Consider the following 17,971-nt stretch of genomic DNA (forward strand, 5'->3'; position numbering starts at 1 on the left):
TGTCCAGAAATACCTCCATGTGAAGTATCTGTTCATGAAACCCTGGACCTGCTCATAGAGTCTGCTCTGAAGGAAGGTATATGCCTGGAGAACCTAGCGATGGTGGATTGCAGAATACCAAGCCTGAAGAGCCAACCTGCAAAGAAGGGAATATTTTGTGTCCCCTTGTTTGCAGATGTATAACATGACTGTGGTATTGTCTGTAAAACCTTTAAGAGGACCTGGAACCCAAAGGGTGTGAAAGGCCTGGAGAGCTAGAAGTAGAGCTCTTATCTCCTTGATGTTGATATGGTCTGCCAGTTGGTGATGGGACTAAAGACCCTGGACTTTGAGGTTGTTGAAGGAGGCTCCCCAAACTTGATCAGAAGCATCCATGTGTAGCTCTTGAGTAGGGAAAGGAACGTGAAAAGGCAGACTTGGATTCAGGGGAAATCTGTTGAATCCATCAGCAGAGCTCAAGCTTGAACAAGGCAAGACAGGAACCAGATACTCCAGAGGATGGTAATGCTGGAGCCAAACAGTCTTGAGATACCATTGAAATTTCCTCATGTGGAGTTTGGCAAAAAAAAAAACATGGGAATGGTGGATGCCATGTACCCCAAAGCTTGGAGAAATTCCCTCACAGGAAGGATTGGAAAAGGTAGAAGGGACTGGAAATAAGCAGTCAAAGAGAGGACCTTGGGAGGCAGAAGACGCACCAACATTGGAATTGTCTGAATCCTGCAAACCAGGAACACTTTGTCCTTAGAGGGTGTCAACACAGATTTTTTTTTTTTGAGATTGAGGGTGAACCCCCCAAAATGTAGAAGATGCACAGTGAAGTGTAAATCCTAAAGCAGGAGCTGCTGAGAGGGGGACTTGAATCAAAAGGTTGTCCAAGTAAGGAATATATGAATTCTCTGAAGTCTGCAGAAGGCTACCACAGGGATAAGACATTTGGTAAAAAGACCAAAAGGCAAAGCAGTGGACTAATAATGAGAGGAAGACACAGAGAAACAGGGTGAACAGGAATGTGGAGGTGAGCATCCTTCAAATCCAGGGGTACTTGAAAAGCTTGAGGTAGCAAAAGAGGGGAAAAGTGCCTGAAGAGAACATCCTGATAGAGGGAACCTTGTAAAAGGTGTTGAGAAAGGATGGGTCTAGAATGGACCTCCCATGATCCCTCCTTCCTGAGAAGCAGAAACATCCTGGAATAAAAACCTGTTCCCTGCTGAGACAAGGGGATGGGGTTGGATGGTTCCCTGTACCACTAGATCCTGAAGAACTAAAGGAATATGTGGGAAGTGACAAGGAGAAATCTGAAAAAGGCCTCAGAATGGAGTAATGGGCTTTCAGACCATAAAATAACTCTTTTGGATACTGGGAAGTACCCACATGTCTGTGGTTATTCTGTTGCAAACAGGAAGAAAGTCAATCTGAGGGACAGGGGAATCTGGCTGCATGGTAGGAGTGGTTGAATATAAAATAAAAGCAGATTTTTCAGAGAAAAAAAGGCTTTTAACCCTTAGAACCCTGAGAAAGCTAGTTTGGAAAAACACTCCTAGAAGCCCTCTTACCCTAGAAGGCTGTTTAGGCTGACTACAAACAAATGAAGGCTTAAGCAGGGTAACCTCTGTAAAACTTAAGACAAAGATTTGCTTCAAATCCTGCATAACTTTACCTTTATCCTGAAGGGTCTTAAATAATTCAGCAGCTGCAACAGTGCCAAAGAGATTCTGGCGGTCTAAGGGAGAATACAATAATTTGGCCTTGGTGTCTTCAGGCAGAACCTGGAGGTACAAACAAGAATACCTCCTCATAAAAGATTCAGACGCAGTTGCCCTAAAGGAGTCAACAGCAGCATCATAACTGCATTTAACAGAATAACTAGCAACCTGAGAAGCAAAGCTTAAAAGGGGAATGCCAGCAGTCTTACCCTCTGAATCAGGCATATCAGCCAGAATGCCCCCAAGTTGGGAGAGAGCAGCCAGGCTTTACCTAGTCATAGGAGTCTGATAATTAATAGCCCTGAAAGCTAATGTAGCAGATGTACAAACTTTTTTAATTTTCCTGCCTATTAGCTGTCCTTATCAGAAGGTAAAAGTTTAAAAATGGGATAGCAATTTGGATCGTTTATCAGTGACTACAGAAATAACAGTAGGATCAGATGAAGGGCTTTTATATAAAAACGTTTGAGCTTCAGGAACTTTATAGAACCTGTCCAGTTTCTTAGGTGCAGGAGATTGAAAAACAGGAGCCTGAGAAGCTGCAGTGAAGGTATCCAAAAGAGTATATAACACTGGAAGAACTACAGAAAGCAGAGGAGAATCTATTTGCAAGAGTTCATAATACCTTTTTAGAATGTAAGAAACCTGGGAAAAGTTGCACAAAGTGTTCCATTACACAAACCACCATATCCCCAAAGGGCAATTCTTCCACAAGACAGTCAGGAGAAGGTGAATCCTCTTCTTCAGACCCCAGGGCAAGGGGTCAATGATTCCTCACTACAGTCTACTCTTCATCAGAGGAACCAGAATCCCTAGGGCATTTGGAGGGAGTGGAAGATCAGGGAACAGAAGCAGGAGCAGATAATCCTTAAGGGGGCTTAAGAGCTGTAAGAGTATTGAAAAGCCCCAGAGCAAAATCCTGCCATTTTTTGTGGGGATACTTAGCTTAGCCTTCTGCTTCTTTTTCAAAGAAACATCAGCTTAAACAAATCTAGGAGGTTCAGACCCATGTCTAGATTTAATGAGGGTACCTCTTCCCTAACAAGTATTTAGGGAATACCCCCAAGCTCCTCCAAAATGATCAGCCATGGTTCTCAGTCTGCATCTGCACCAGACATAGGCACAGTTTTAATTGACATGCAGATAGACAGCTTCGTGTTGGCCTCCAACTGGATCATGACAGAGGAAGCTGACCATGACATCGGATGGTCCTCTGTTTCTTCTCCTGGTGGAGGCTGCACAGCAGCAGGATCAGTAGCACCTTTTTGGCTTTCTTTTTAAGTGGTGGCTGAACATCAGATTTGGCCAAGATACCCCTAACCAAAATCTTCAAGCAATGGTTCTCCAAATAAATGGAAAGAAATGACAGATGACTGTAAAGTGTCTTAGGGACAAACAACCGACAAATCTCATACTGCATATGGTGGTGGTGAACACCCAAAAAAGGTACTGCTCACATCTGTCTTTATAAGGAATCTGCCACCGACACTCACATTTTCCCTTCCTTGATGACATATAAACAAAGAAAAAAGGAAGGAAGTGACCTTGATGGGGTTCTTATCTTTAGAATGGTCAATAATGGAACCAACTTGGTGAATGGCTTTCAGACCAAATTCAAAGTAGAATTGGATTAGCAGCAAATATCGGAGGATTCGGTGCTCATACATCACTTATGTACCTTATGCCGTGCACATAGGACATATGTCTGACGTACTGTGCCCGGAAGGTGTAAAGGCTTTGGCATGCGGGCTGGATGTTTGGCTAGCCTCTGCAAGATATCCCAAGAATGAAAAATACTGAGACAGTAATAAGGAAGGACACCTGAAGTTATCAAAAGCATCTATCTGTGGTTATGCAAATATGTTGCGTACAAACAAATTAACAAGTAGCAGAAAATGAATATACAGATGAAGCAATCAAAAGTGCGCTACATAACCAGGAAATGGTGCAAAACACAAAAATGTGGTTAGTACACATGCAAAAGAATGAGAACAACAATACAAAAGAAAAACTCGAGTGCCAAACAATTTAAGGACCAATAACAGGTTCAAAAAAGAAGCATGCATTAAACAGATGGAAGGGGAAACTTTATTAAAACTTTGAAAATAAAAATATATTGCTATTTGAGCCACATGCCCCCCAAGCAACAGACTTCAGAAACAGAGAGAAATTAATACAGAATGCATGACAGATGCATATTCGCTGGGTCACAGATAAAACTTACAGAATACAAATAGATATATAATATAATAGTTGTAAAAATGTCCCAGAAGAAATTTAGTCTACTAGGCACATTTACAAGCAGAACATTCAAAAATTTATAAGCACTATATATTACAATTTAAAATGGACTCTGTTGTAGAAAACAAAAAAAAAATGTTTAAATTTGAAGCATTTGTGGGTAGTAAGACCATGTCTGTCAGTTCATCCCTGCCAAAAAGACCCAGATAACATTCCAATAATGTATAGTAAGAGCTAGAAAATGCTGTATATGCTTCAGAACCTTTCAGCTTTTTATGGCTTTGCATGGGACCTCAAAACCCAGTGCAAACATATTCACATGTTTACAATGGCAACAAAACGGAAAGAAACCCAAAGCAATGGACTTAGGGGAAAGTGGTATCCCAAGTGAGAAATACCATGCATCACATTTTTTACAATAGTATAACAGCACATATCCCATGGTGCAATGAACTGAAAGCCAGTGCTTTGATACATGCCTTTTTTTTTTTTAATAGACCCCTTGGCATTTAGTAACTAAACGGCATCTGCTAACAGCACTGAAGGTTCTTACTTTTGAAGACCCAGCTGTGGCACACTCATACTTCCCAAAGCATGTGACCTGTATGCTCCTGCTGTCCTGACCACTACTGACTGCTTATTTAGTTCATAGGTAGGTACTAGGCTATCTGCCCAAAGGCATATAAGCCTAGCCGGAATGTGCTGGCTTTCACCACCCCCTTAGATTAGTTCCCGGAGCCTCTGTCCAGCAAAGCCAGTGAAGTGATCCCCAGGGTAAACTTCCTGTTTCCCATCCACTCGTCAAGGTTCCTCATGAAGAGTGTTAGTGAGGAGCTCTGCCTAATGTAGATTGGAATCTTGTTCCAGAGCATGGGAAGTCTCTGGGACAGGAATCTATCCCTCCAGCACTTCCTATTTATTGTTGTGGTGAGGTTTAGATCCCTAGATCATGTGGCTTGAGGGGATATGATTTTCTTTAGAAGCATGTCCATCAATTCTGGGTTGGACATGGCCTTGTATGTCAGGCAGAGATCACCTCTGAGTAGGCGGTATGTAACAGAGTACAGCTGGAGTTTCTTCAGTCGAGCTGCATATACTGTTCTTTTTACACTTAAGAAGCATGGTAAGTTTCATGGCTTTTTGCAAGTACGTATTATATTTTCTGTTACAAAATGTGTTGTAACAAAGTTGCTTTAAACATACAGATAATAAAGCATGTGTGTGTTTTCCTCAGAGCAAAAAGGAAAAAAAAAAGACTGAGTGAAGGAAGATACACTAAATGTGTACAGAGTGAACATCACTGAGTCAAGTAGCTTTCCATTCAAATGTTAATATAGCTTTCAGGGCAGTGCAGTGCTTGCATATTTCCAAACATTCCCTCACTTGGAGAAAGGGACAACAACTAAGTAAACAGGAAATTTCTTAAGACCGCGCTGTTAAAATGGCCATCAAGTCAGTGAAGCTTCAGAAAACTCCATATTTCCTGGGAATCAACATTACAAATGGCTGCTAAAAAAGGCTTGCAGAGCAAACAGAATCTGATGTGCTCCAATCAGAATGAGAACTGGTCTCCAATGAAAGCGGTTTGTCTGCTTTATTATAATAAAATCAGATTGTCTTAACTCTCACCTAGGCAACAACTGTTATGTCTGAAATAGAACAAAGTTAACTCAACTTCCTAATTAAAATTTCAGCTGCAGAATAGATAAATAAGCAAACATAAGGAAATAATGGTGTAAGACTAAACCTGAATTGAAGAGATCCACATGCAAATAAAATGCTGAGGACCTAAAGACAATCTTGAGAATGTTCACACCTAGTTCAGCCAATCACCTCTGAGAGTTCATGACAGGAAATGAGAGACCATATTAGAAGGAAAGGGAAGTACAAACTGAGAATTGTGTTATCTTAAGATAAGTTAGCCCTTCAAGTGCTTAAATTCAGCTATCCCCTACACAGTAAACAAGATCTCCAACATCTGCCATTTAGAAACATCTTGATGCAGCTGTTGAGCAAGTAGAAATGCGTCAAAGTGACAGTTGTTTTAATAGGATATCCATGTCGAACAAGTCCAGCAAATAACATGTCAATGTAGCCACATTAAGGAATGGTCCACCTTCCTACTTACTCAACAATTAGAAAATATTTCTGCATGGCAGAAATAGGTTTGCAGTTAAAAATGCTTGCAAGTACAAGAAAAGACTGCAAATACCCTTGTGGGAAAAATAAAAGCAGTTTATAGGTCCTCCAGGAGCAGGATGGCAATTACCCATTTGTGAGAAAAGAGAAGACAGTTGTACCTTGTTCCATGGAAAAGTGGATGACAGACATACATCAATCAGTGCATCTGGAAAAGCAGCAAAACAGAACATCCACTGCTTCCTGTGTGCCAACATGGTTAAAATCGTGTAACACTCCTGTTAATCAGAGTAAATATTATTTCTGTACATTTATTTATTAGGGTAGTGCACCAATCATAATTGACCATTTGCAGGCACAGCACTGGTGAATAAACATTTACAAGAAACAACAAAAGAAAGGTAGTATACAACATACTACAATGCAACAAAAAGGTTAGACATAAAGAAGAAAAAACAAAGCTGGAGAGTAGGCAGGTAAAAAGCAGTAAATGAAACTACAGCTGTGTAAATTTAATAATGAGCAAGAAAGTGGAAAAGGAACGGCATCCCACACTTACTTCTCCAGCAAAGGGGAGCATTACCTGGCATGTCACACATGTTAGCAGTGTACAACAGTACAGGACAGCTAATAAGAGAGTGCAAAGCAATACATTTACATCAATGGCTTGCATCCTTTACTGAAGAAATATTTTCCCTATAAGTGATAAATCTAACTACATACAAACCTGTCCACTTACATCTCTGATGTGTTTAGCTCCATATTTGGTGACCCAGTTTCTGATATGCTAGTAACTCTTGTCACGGTACAGCAGTTTAAAAACATAAGGTCCAACCTTGCTTCCTTTTGCTTGTTTAAATATCATGTGGACGTGGAAATTAATGTCCTGCAACAGACCACTGTGTATCGAAAGGTAGACAAAAAGATCTGCAAGGCCAGGGTAATATTTTTCAGGCTTAGCTGGAGTTTTTTTGTTGATCAAAGCCTACTCACCTAGAAAATTGCAGGAGTACAGGCAAAGGATTTGACCAGATTGCACGCCCAGCTGAAGACCAGCAGATATACTGTATTTGAAAAGTGTGTGTAAATAGAATTTACTTACAGAAGTATTTATAGTCATCTACTGAAGAGGTAGACATAACAGAGGATGGAATTAAAACTTTGGTTTCCATATTTGTAGCTTATTCTAATGGCCACATTTTACATTTGCCCCAACTACTCTCCAAGGGCCTTTCCAACGCATGACAAATATCTGCATACGATTAACAAGCGAGAAAGTGGCACAGTCTACCTTCTGCCTACCATGGCAGGCTGTGTCTACAGGCAGACATCAAATCTGCAGAACACAGTTACTGACTGAAACTAAAGACAGAAGGGAAAGGCATTGCTTTTCACACTGTCTTCAGACCTCAAAGAAAGATGTAGCCTTAAGATGACCCTGAATGTGGCTTACTTTACACATTTTAGTATAAATTTGTTTTGCCTCCATATAAAATAGAGCGTAAAAAGAATTTAAAGATCTAGTTTGTATGTCTTCTAATTAGTGTTCGAGACTCAGACAAACCTATACACAGAGAAAACAGAAAATAAAACCTTAATAGCAGTACTATTTTCTGTTTCATCCTTGTTTTTATTGTACTCTGCTTCCTTTATAAGATCATAATGGCCTCTGACACACTGCTGCAGTCCCACTGACAGACGAGAATAAAGAAAGGGACAGGATACCACCAGGCATTGCCATACAGAGAGACTATGCATATCTAAAAACAAATGAACTAAACAAGGCTTCTTTCTTAAATTTTCTTCTAAACAAATCCTGTATGGGAAGAGGAAACTGCACAGTTAGCCTTCTCATGCATTCCTACAGGAAAACAAACACCATAAAGGGAGGAAAAGCTAACATTTCCACCCTTTTATTAAATGTGCTTACGTCCTGTCAGCAGGAGGGAAGGATGCGGAAAATGAGAATATTCCAACATGCTTCATAGATTATTATGCAAAAAGAAGCTATCATCTAAGTACAGGCATCGTGCACGAATTATACAAATTCCAGATAATTGTTTATATCAGACTCCTCTGGAGTTACAAAAATGAGGATATTTACCACTTGATTAAAAAAGCAGTCAATAAAGTAAAGGAAGGTGCTTTGAGCATAAGCAGCACCACAGGTTCAGAAATGGTGCCACTGAAATCTCACTCTCCTGCTACACTACGTGGGACATTCTGAATGCTAGTATATAAAGGAAGAACGCAGTGAAGATGGGCTGGTTATCAAAGTGGCCACAACTGGTCTTTTGCCTTAGGTAAGGCTTGGCATTGTTAGAAATACCAGCAATATTCTTACTCCTTAGATAAAGTCCTAAACAGGACAGGCCTCAGTAGGTAAACTTTTCAAATGGTACCACTGATATTCTGCAGCCCCTGAATGAACTCAGAACCTAGACACAGGAGGAGGAACAATGCCATCATTTCTCAATCTGGCCTCTTAAGAAGGACTAAATCTATAAAACTTTTACTAAAGAAGTGCAAGAAAGTCAGTATCTATATGTTAGCAGTTCTGCATCAAACGCAGGAGTCCAAAAAACATCAAACTAGCAGATACAAATAAAATAGGTCAGGTATCCAAGTAAAATGATGTCTATCGGTTTAAAGAAATTGTTACTACAAGTAAATCACTTATTAAAAGTAAAATCGGTACCAATACAAAACATATTCCTGCCAAAGAGCTAATAGGCTTCAAAATAAACCCTTGTTCAGTATAAACAAATGTAGTTCTTTCACTGCTGTATGAATCAAATACCGAATTAGACAGAATCCAAAGTAGAAAAGCAGCAGTAAATAAATGGTTTGCTCCCAGCCATGGTTCAGATTTGTTGGTGTTGTTTTCAGATAAATGAAAAGGAATACTCTCAGTGTCACTGTTATACTGCTACAGGAATAACATTGAGCAGGTAACAGTCCTGCAAACAATGTAAATGTTAGTTACATGGGAAACAAAGCATACAGCACCAGCATAATGTCTGGCCTTAGCTGGTCTTCCAGTAGTCATACTGTCATAACACTGGACACTAAAAGGGAAATAAAACGGGTGAAGAGGAAAGCCCAGACTATGACGCAGGTGACCAGAGTATGATTAGTTTCTCAGGTGGGGAGGATTTGCATGTCCATCACGGATGAGGTGGGAGTGGGTTCCATCTGGCTCAAGCTGCCCCTCCCAAATCAATCACTAGTAGAGGGTAGGGACAATATCTAAAGGACAGTGGCCTGTGCATGGGTATGACAACATAAGCTGGTGATGCAGTCCCTGTTAGACGGCTGTAGGAGTGTGTACAGGTGGCCCCTATGATGATATTTACATCAATGTCATCATCCAAAGGGAAGAATTAGACCTTACATATAAAATATGTTGTCATTGCTACAATGCTGGTGATAGCACCAAGTTCACCAATGTTTTTTCAGATGACTGCTCTTCTGTACAACTCTCAGTCGAGGGAATTTCAAAGGAACACCTCATCCCTAGGAAACAGACTTGGGTCCGATAAGGAGTGGCTTGATGGTTGGCAAACACAGTGGGAAAAACACAGGAAAAAAAGGGGGTGTAGAGAAAAATAATAATGGGACCAAAAAGCCTGTATTAAGTCTAGCAAACAGTGTGACAAGAAGTTAAATGTGCAGGACCTAATGAAAGAAGTGGGTTGAGCAATCTAATCCAGATGCTAAATAAATGGACACTTATTTCAAAGCAATATCTTTGCAGTGATGAAAAGAGCAAGTTAACAAGATATGGATTCCATGTTGCCCTAAAATAAAATGCTGGGCATACTCTGTGGTGGTGGGGGGTTGGAACATACATACATGTATCACTAGTGATGACTACACACAGCAACACGACCAATCAGTGAACACTCATGAAAGTGAAAATTTTACTGATGGACCATCTCAGGTTACCTTGAAACTGGGCAGAATGCATCCCAGAACTTAACAGCCACTATACATTGTATCTACTGATGTTTAAGCGGAAGAACTGGACTGAAACTGCCCATCACTGAAAGTAATGACAAGAGAAAGGGTAGCAGGTCTCTTATCTGACACAGTGTCACTGAGAATTCCCTGATGTCTTAATGAACGGACAAATTGGCAGTGATTTTCATCAATGGAATGTTTGTTAGCAGTGGTATCCTTTCCTGTAGGAATGTATTTCTTTAAAGTGGTGGTAGACAATGACAAAATGTTTAATTAAAAAGTTTCTAAACATGAAAAAAGTGAAGTCTGTTAAAAAAAAAAAAAAAACACTAAACTGTCATCAGAACCCAGTAGCAGGTCACAGCAACAACACAAACAAAAGAGAGACTATAATAAGGCTTGCCTGCTACATACACTACAAATGGTGAACTATACAGCACCAGTTCAGAGTCCTTAAGTGAATAATGTGAAGGAGAAGTGCTGTTAAACTTAGACCCGTAAGCATTATAGTTCATGTTCTGATCTTTTGAAAGGTGAGGCCTGAAAATGGTTGTTTTAGGAAGAGAGTTTATAAAGCAGAATGCAAATTTAAAGTTTTCTTCCAGTTATTGTAACAGGACTCAGGGCCACCGATTTGTAAAGCACACTAAAATATTGCATGAGTTCATTATACACAGATCCACATTTTAACTTTGTGTACCAAAAAGGTTTACTTTTACTTAGTACTTAAACTACGAGTACTCTACTTCCCCCCATCTTTGTATTTAAGCTCTTAAAAGCACCATGGTTTAAAATGAAAAAAATTTCCAATCATAACAATTAAAACAAGCAAATAAAATCCCTAAGTATCAAAATACATTTTGGTGTCTTAAAAAGTCCTTCCGACCTAGAAGGTCAAATCAAGGCACAGTCTATTGGCATGTCAAACCCACCACTAGTGCAGGAGGATGAAAGCAAACAGAACATGCGCGTCAGTGTGCACCTTGCTTCACTGCTCTTTATCTGCGTTTTCGCTGCGACTGCCATTGGCCGCGAGGAGTTGTCCGTATGTGATTTCTTCTCTAGAAAAGATCTCTAACTTTCTATCCAGCTGTACTCGGAGATAACGATAATCCTGTTCATCCAGACTGTGGCCACAAGTCAGGTACAAGGTAAACAATGTGGCCAACAAGACGCGGTCAAGTGATAGGCAAGGGACAGCCCAAAGTATAAGGAGAAATTCCAGGTAGACAGGATGTCGAAGATGGGAATACAGCCTCTGTGCACGCAAGGACTTCATAGATAGTGGATCTTCAAGTCCAAGGCAGTAGTAATAAATCTATGGAAATCAAGAAAAGAAACAGACATCAATACTGCACTAAAAGGGGAACCAATATATTACTCAGTCCTCATTCACAACTTCCATTCATCAGAAGACAGACTTTATAGACAGTAATTTGTCTGGTAACAGAAGGGAAAGGCAGCCATCTGCTCTGAATGCAGCTGGAGTTTGAGTAGCTTTCTGTGCTCCAGAGGCCTCACTAGTGGGGTAGGACTGAAGACCCATCAGCAAAACTCTCCAGTCTCTGCTATGGGATTCTCAAATCTTGACACAGGTTTTACCAGTGCTGAAGAACAGAGAGGAGTCCCATCTGGATTGCATCAGTCAATGGGAATGGACTCTGAACAACTGCTTACATATCAGCACATTAATGCAGAAGTGAGTGCTTCAACTTCTTTTTATGTGCAGCCTAGTAAAAATATCCTAGATAATCAATGTGCAGCGATATTGATAGCTGTACAGCATGAACTGTGCCCACTTGTATTAAGAATAAGACAAATTTAAAATATAGATATCCTAAAAGAATCACTCCCCACCAGGTAAACGCTCCTTGTGCCAAACACAATCCGAGTAAAACAAACCACATCTAAGGCACAGTAGCGATGCAAGGCAGGAAATATATAGAGGATCCAATACTCACACAAAACGAAAAGTCCACTTAAAACAAAGTTAAAACAGCAATTTATTGTAGCATAAAACAGACTTGGTAAGCACTTTGACCTGAATAGGCTTCTTCAGATCTTACAAGTCAGTCTTCTACACTCTTAATATACAAGAGTATACAAAAAGTGTGCCAAAAAATCAATCAACATTTAAAGGTACATCACAATACATTAAAATGCTGAAATCACAATGGATCTAAACCAGCCTACAATAACAGACAAAAATAACATATAATGTGTATGTAAAAATATAATGCATATAAAATATATATATATATATATATATATATATATATATATACATACATATATACATACATATATATATATATATATATATATATATATATATATATATACATATATATATATATATATATATATATATATATATATAAAGACATGTATAACATAATAAGATAAGATGTGCTCATTTTAGTTTCCTGGATCCCAAGGGTCGCAAAGGCACCTTCTCATTGAGTCCAGGAAACACATCAGCCCTAAGCCTAACAATCCACCTGGACTCTGCACTTTCCATCCTACCCCTTGCATCACCCCTCCCTAAAACTGTGATGTATGACATCTAGCACTTTGAAACAAAAAACATGTGCGGGATCAGTGGATAAAACATGTTTAGATAGGGCATTTACAGTGGAGTGGACCCTAATCTGTTAAAGGTGTTCCCTAATCCTGTCCTTCAGCCTCCTGTCTGTCTTACCCACGTAAAACGCAGGGCAGGCATTACAGGAGGCTAAATAGACCACATGGGAAGAATTACAATCAGCAAACACTCTGACCTTATAGCTAATACCATACACAGGATGATAAAAAACAATATCCATATCAATATGGGAGCAAGGATTACAATGGCTACATGGTACAGTACCAGCCCTCTCATCAGTGTTGGAACCCAACTTAGGATAACACAACATTCTCTTCAGATTCGGTCTATTCTCATAATCAAAAGATGGAGTGGCACCCACAACATCTCTTACATCTGGGTCAATTGTTAAACTCCAGTGTGACCTAATCACATCCTTTAAACTCCCCACATCCTTCGTAAAGTAAAGTTGTACTCTAAAAACACCATTTCTCTCCCTTCTACTACCTATATTACTCTGACCATTGCCATCTGAATAATTCATTGCACCCTTTGAAAAATATGGTACAGCATCACTATCCCTCAACACAGAGAGTACTTCTAACCCCTTTTCTATATCAGAACTCTGATACTCTCTATCACTAAACCTCTGACACAAATCCTGAACACCATCTTCAAAACCTACCTGACTAGGATTGTACCGAGAGGTCCTGTAAACCTGGCCTCTCACTATATTACCAAACATATAGCCAGGATGCATACTATGTCTGTGAAGGAAAGCATTCCACTGGCAAGTCTTCCTATACACACCTGTATTCAAAAGGCCACATTCCAACCTCTGAACATAAACATCAAGGAAAACAATCCAAGTCTCAGAGACCTCATAACTAAACTTCAGGAACTGTGTCAAACCATTAACCCTCTCTATAAACATGAATAACTCATCCTTAGAGCCTCTCCAAATGAAAAACACATTGTCCACAAAACACCTGTAAAACATAACATGCCTAACGTACCCCTCCAACTTAAAGAAAAATTCAGTCTCCCATGCAGCCATGAAAAGGTTGGCATAGCTATTGGCACAAGAAGTGCCCATAGCTATGCCATCCCACTGCAGGTAACACTGCGTGCCAAAACAAAAAATATTACTCTTTAATACAACTTCCAAAAATAACATTAATCGATCCACCACATCACTGCTCAACTCAGATCTAGCCTTCACATAATCAGATACTAACTGTGCCCCTTCCCTATTCGGAATAACAGTAAAAAGAGATTGGATGTCCATTGTAACCATAAAATAAGAAAGATCAGCAGGAACCAGTCTCATACACTCAAATAAATCCAATAGGAACTGTTTCGTATCCCTTAAAATATGACCATTGGCATCAGCCATGGGGTGCAAATGCCTCCCACATATAAAGAAAAAGGTTCCGTAATCCACACTCTGCCAGCAACAATAGGTCTCATGGGTGGACATACACCATCCTTATGGATCTTGGGTAAGCCCTGTATTACTGGCAGAAGGGGGTCACTAACAAATAATCATACAACTCTCTTGAAATAGCTCCAGTCCTAACCAGATCATCTAACATCTCCTATATCCTCCGTGTGTGCATATCAACTATACATCACTCTATCTGGGAGTAAAACCTCTGGTCCATTAACATAAATTCCATGAAATCATTATAAAACCCAGTGTCCATAACAACCATGGCACCCCCTTTGTCAGCAGGTCTAATGACAAGGGATGTGTCCCTTCTTAACTGTTGCAGAGCTCTCCTTTGTAAATATGTCAAATTACCCCTCCTTACACTAGACCTACAGACCTTCTTCTCCAGGTCATATAAGTCATTCTCCACTAATTTACTAAAAGCAGCTACTAGTGGCGGCACCCCTGGCATGTAAACACTAGGCCTTTTAAAAGATGTCTCGTCTGACACCTGTACCACATCCTTAAACTCCAACTTAAAATATAAGCCACCCCGGTGGAATCACAATATCAGTTATATAACAAAAGAAAAAAATCTTGGTAAAGCCATACACACTAAATGCTGCCTGACCAATCTAAACAGGCAGCTAAGAGGTTTATAATTAATATTTCAAATGCTAAATTTGAAGACAATAATAGCTTCCCAGGCAAAGGACAACCACAAGGCTTTTTACAGCTATGTATGTAACCTCACAGTAAATACACAATAATGAGCAGAACTTACTATAAATAGAATCACTAACACTGAACCAGATGCCATTGCCAAACTTTTGATTGACAGGTTCAGCTCAAATTTCTCCCCCCATTGTCTGAAGGAAATACCACATAACACAAGCCCCCCAACCATTACTAGAGAACAGAGCATTAATGCACTTTCCAAGACCAAAAACATTGCACTGATGGGCCCAGACAACATCTGGGGATGTTTAATGCATAGCATAAAATTTGACCTCTAGTCCACTTGAATCACTTTTCAACTGGAGCCTTCAGTCAGGTTTTGTGCCCAAGGAATGGAAGATAGCTACAGTCTTTCCCCTGCACAAAGGAGGTCCAACCACTGGTCTGAAGTCTTACCAGCCTCATATGTAAGGCCATGGAAAGAATCATCATGGACATGATAAATGAGGACACAGGTAACCTGCAAACACTGGACCCATCACAGTTCGGCTTTGTTAAATGAATGTCACACCTATTAACTCTGGTGGACTTTTTTTTGAGAGGGTCACCAACACAATGGATGAAGGCAAGACTGTATACACAGCTTACCTCGAACTGGCAAAGGCTTTTGATAAAATACCCTACTCAGGCATTATAACACGCTCACTAATTTAGGTATAAACCCTTTCATCACTACTGGATAGCCAACTGGCTCACTGATAGAACCCAGGAGGTCAATATAGGTGTGGCCACTTTTCACTAAGAGGCCAGTCACTTGCAGAGTCCTCCAGGGCCCTGTACTTGGCCCACTCCTTTTTGGAATCTATTTCTCTGAAATGAAAGCAAATTCTGAAGGTGTATGGCTGGCTACGTTTGCAGATGACTGAAGCTGGGGGGTTATCAACTCCCCTGCAGACACTAGCATTCTTCAAGAAAGTATTTCTCTGACTAACAAATGGTGCCAAAGCCATTGTCTTAAACTCAGTGCTAAGAAATGCATATTTGTGTCCTTTGGGAAATTAACCATTCCCGCTAATTACCATTTTGATAATGCACCCCAAGAGTCAACCCAGTCATCAGGGATCTGGGTATGCACATAGACAGTACCTTTACCTTTGACCACCACATGGCCACAGTTTTGTGGAAGTCCTTTTATGTTGCACAACTTATAAGTAAGGGCATGGCATCTAGGTCCAAACAGGTCATTATCCCACTGTACTCCCTTATCAGACCAATCATATAAAATCAAATGCTCCCTTTGGTATGTATCTGACCAGGCAGCAACTACAGCAACCTCAAAGGTTCCTTACAAAAGGAATATATGGCATAACAAACCTGCCTAAAGAAGAGTGCCTTAAATCCCTTTCCCTCTACTCGGCCTCCTATAGATTGCTGAGGGATGATCTAAGACGGTCTTACAAGGCATCCACAAACCGCACACTTATGAATCTCCTACATATTCATACGTGAAAGAGTACCAGAAATACAAGGTCTAGAGACCCAAGTTTTGTCTGTGATTTAAATCACATGCTGGAGAGACATGTGTCCCACAGGCTGCCCCTCATATGAAACAGGCTTCCCATCAATGTGAAGCTGAGTTCAATTATTACCCACTTTAAGCACACCCTAGACAAGTGGAAGGGGAATAGGTAATTTACACCGAGCCTGGCACCCATGTCCCTTATGGGCAGAGGTAGCTTATAAATGCCTGGGCCTTAGTGTCCTATTTGGATACAGACATTATTTTTCTTTTGGGAAAACTTGGCTAGGCTTAGAATGGCCCCCAAGTAATTAGTTTCGTAGCTGTCTATGAATCTATGAATGTAAAAAATGTAGCTTGCTGCTATATGATAGCAAAGTTTTGGCATCTTCATCTCTTATCTTATAGCTGTCTGTCTCTAGCTGCTTTACAACAAATGGAGCCACAAGGCTGTTTTCCTGGGGACAAATGAGCCACCTCATGAAAGGTTATGTGGGGTTAAGGCTGCCTGCATAGAATTTCAAGAACAAATGGGTCAGAGGATGACACAGCCTGCTAGAAATCAGCATTGCTGTTTTTATTCTAAAAGTATTTTTTATCTTGTATAATGTTATTTTGAATTTCTCTGTGTGTGGTAGTAATTAATTCATGTAGTAGTAATTTATATTGAAGAGTTTTGAAGAATTTTGCTGTTTTTGTTATTACTAACCTGTGTACTAATTGTTTTATTTTTATGTATGTTGATTTTTCCGTATGTATTTTTACTTCTGTGGAGCTTTTCTCCTCGGGCCTCTACTGAAAATGGAAATATCTCCAGCTAGACTAGCCCGGTCAACAAATGTAAAATAAATAAAATGGCTCAAGATAAAAAAAAAACAACAAAATAGTTCTTGCATGTTTCTAAATGTTAACACTATACACAAGTTTTGCAATAATACTTTTTCCTTGGGCTAACTACATTAAAATCAAATCTGCATAGAGTGAATTCAACCTGATGACAGGCAAGTGTAGAAGAGCCTAGTAGCAGTCTCTTTATTGGCAAATGAAATACTGAAAGCAAGCCAACAGACAATATATGAGGTACAACTGTCTAATGACTGCAGAAGAAGAAAAGGAACCGGAAGAACTGAAACTGCAGCATCTCATTGGCAAAGTGGTTAATAATTAGACTTGTAAGTTCAATGTATGTGGCTCAGATCTAGGGGTGGCTTTATTTCTGCTTGTGACTGACCTATTTTACAAAAAGGATTGTGCTCTTTATGTTATTTATTGCTAGTTTAACTTATTTATTGCCATTGCTGGTTTAGCATAGTTATTCATTTATTTATTAATTCACTCACTTACTTTATTCTTGGATAACAGGACTGCCACAGGTTCCCATTACTATTTGCTTACTTATTTCTACTCATGGAATTCCATGTCATACCGGTGTTTCATCTGCCGAAAATTTAAAAGCTCTCTGACTAGGCTTTTCAATGGCGTATGTACAACTAGGTTGGATTTGCTCTATGAGGATTTGATCATAGCATGAGTTACCTTTCCTTGCTTTAAAAAGCTGTATGCTATTATGTTACAGAATGATGTTTCATTATATTTTAAATCCGTTTACAATTTTCATCTTTTTGCTCGAATATAAGGTCAACTTTATGCACAGGCAAACTAGGTGGCCACCGAGGACAACAATTGGCTAGGGGCACCTTTCCGATTTT

The 17,971-nt window shown here is 39.8% G+C and overlaps 1 protein-coding gene across 1 annotated transcript in view; it reads right to left on the bottom strand.

The window, feature by feature from the left end:
- Positions 1-6,449: 6,449 nt before the first annotated feature.
- The window catches only part of NRM (nurim), a 296,342-nt gene continuing 284,820 nt past the window's right edge, over positions 6,450-17,971 (bottom strand). The window contains exon 4 of the mRNA XM_044066029.1: positions 6,450-11,367. Coding sequence (XP_043921964.1) covers positions 11,038-11,367 — 330 coding nt within the window. The 3' untranslated portion in view covers positions 6,450-11,037. The remainder of the gene's footprint in view (positions 11,368-17,971) is intronic.

The sequence above is a fragment of the Protopterus annectens genome, chromosome 3.part0 (assembly GCF_019279795.1).
Source record: "Protopterus annectens isolate FY-2018-M chromosome 3.part0, PAN1.0, whole genome shotgun sequence".
NCBI classification, from domain to species: Eukaryota; Metazoa; Chordata; order Ceratodontiformes; family Protopteridae; genus Protopterus; species Protopterus annectens.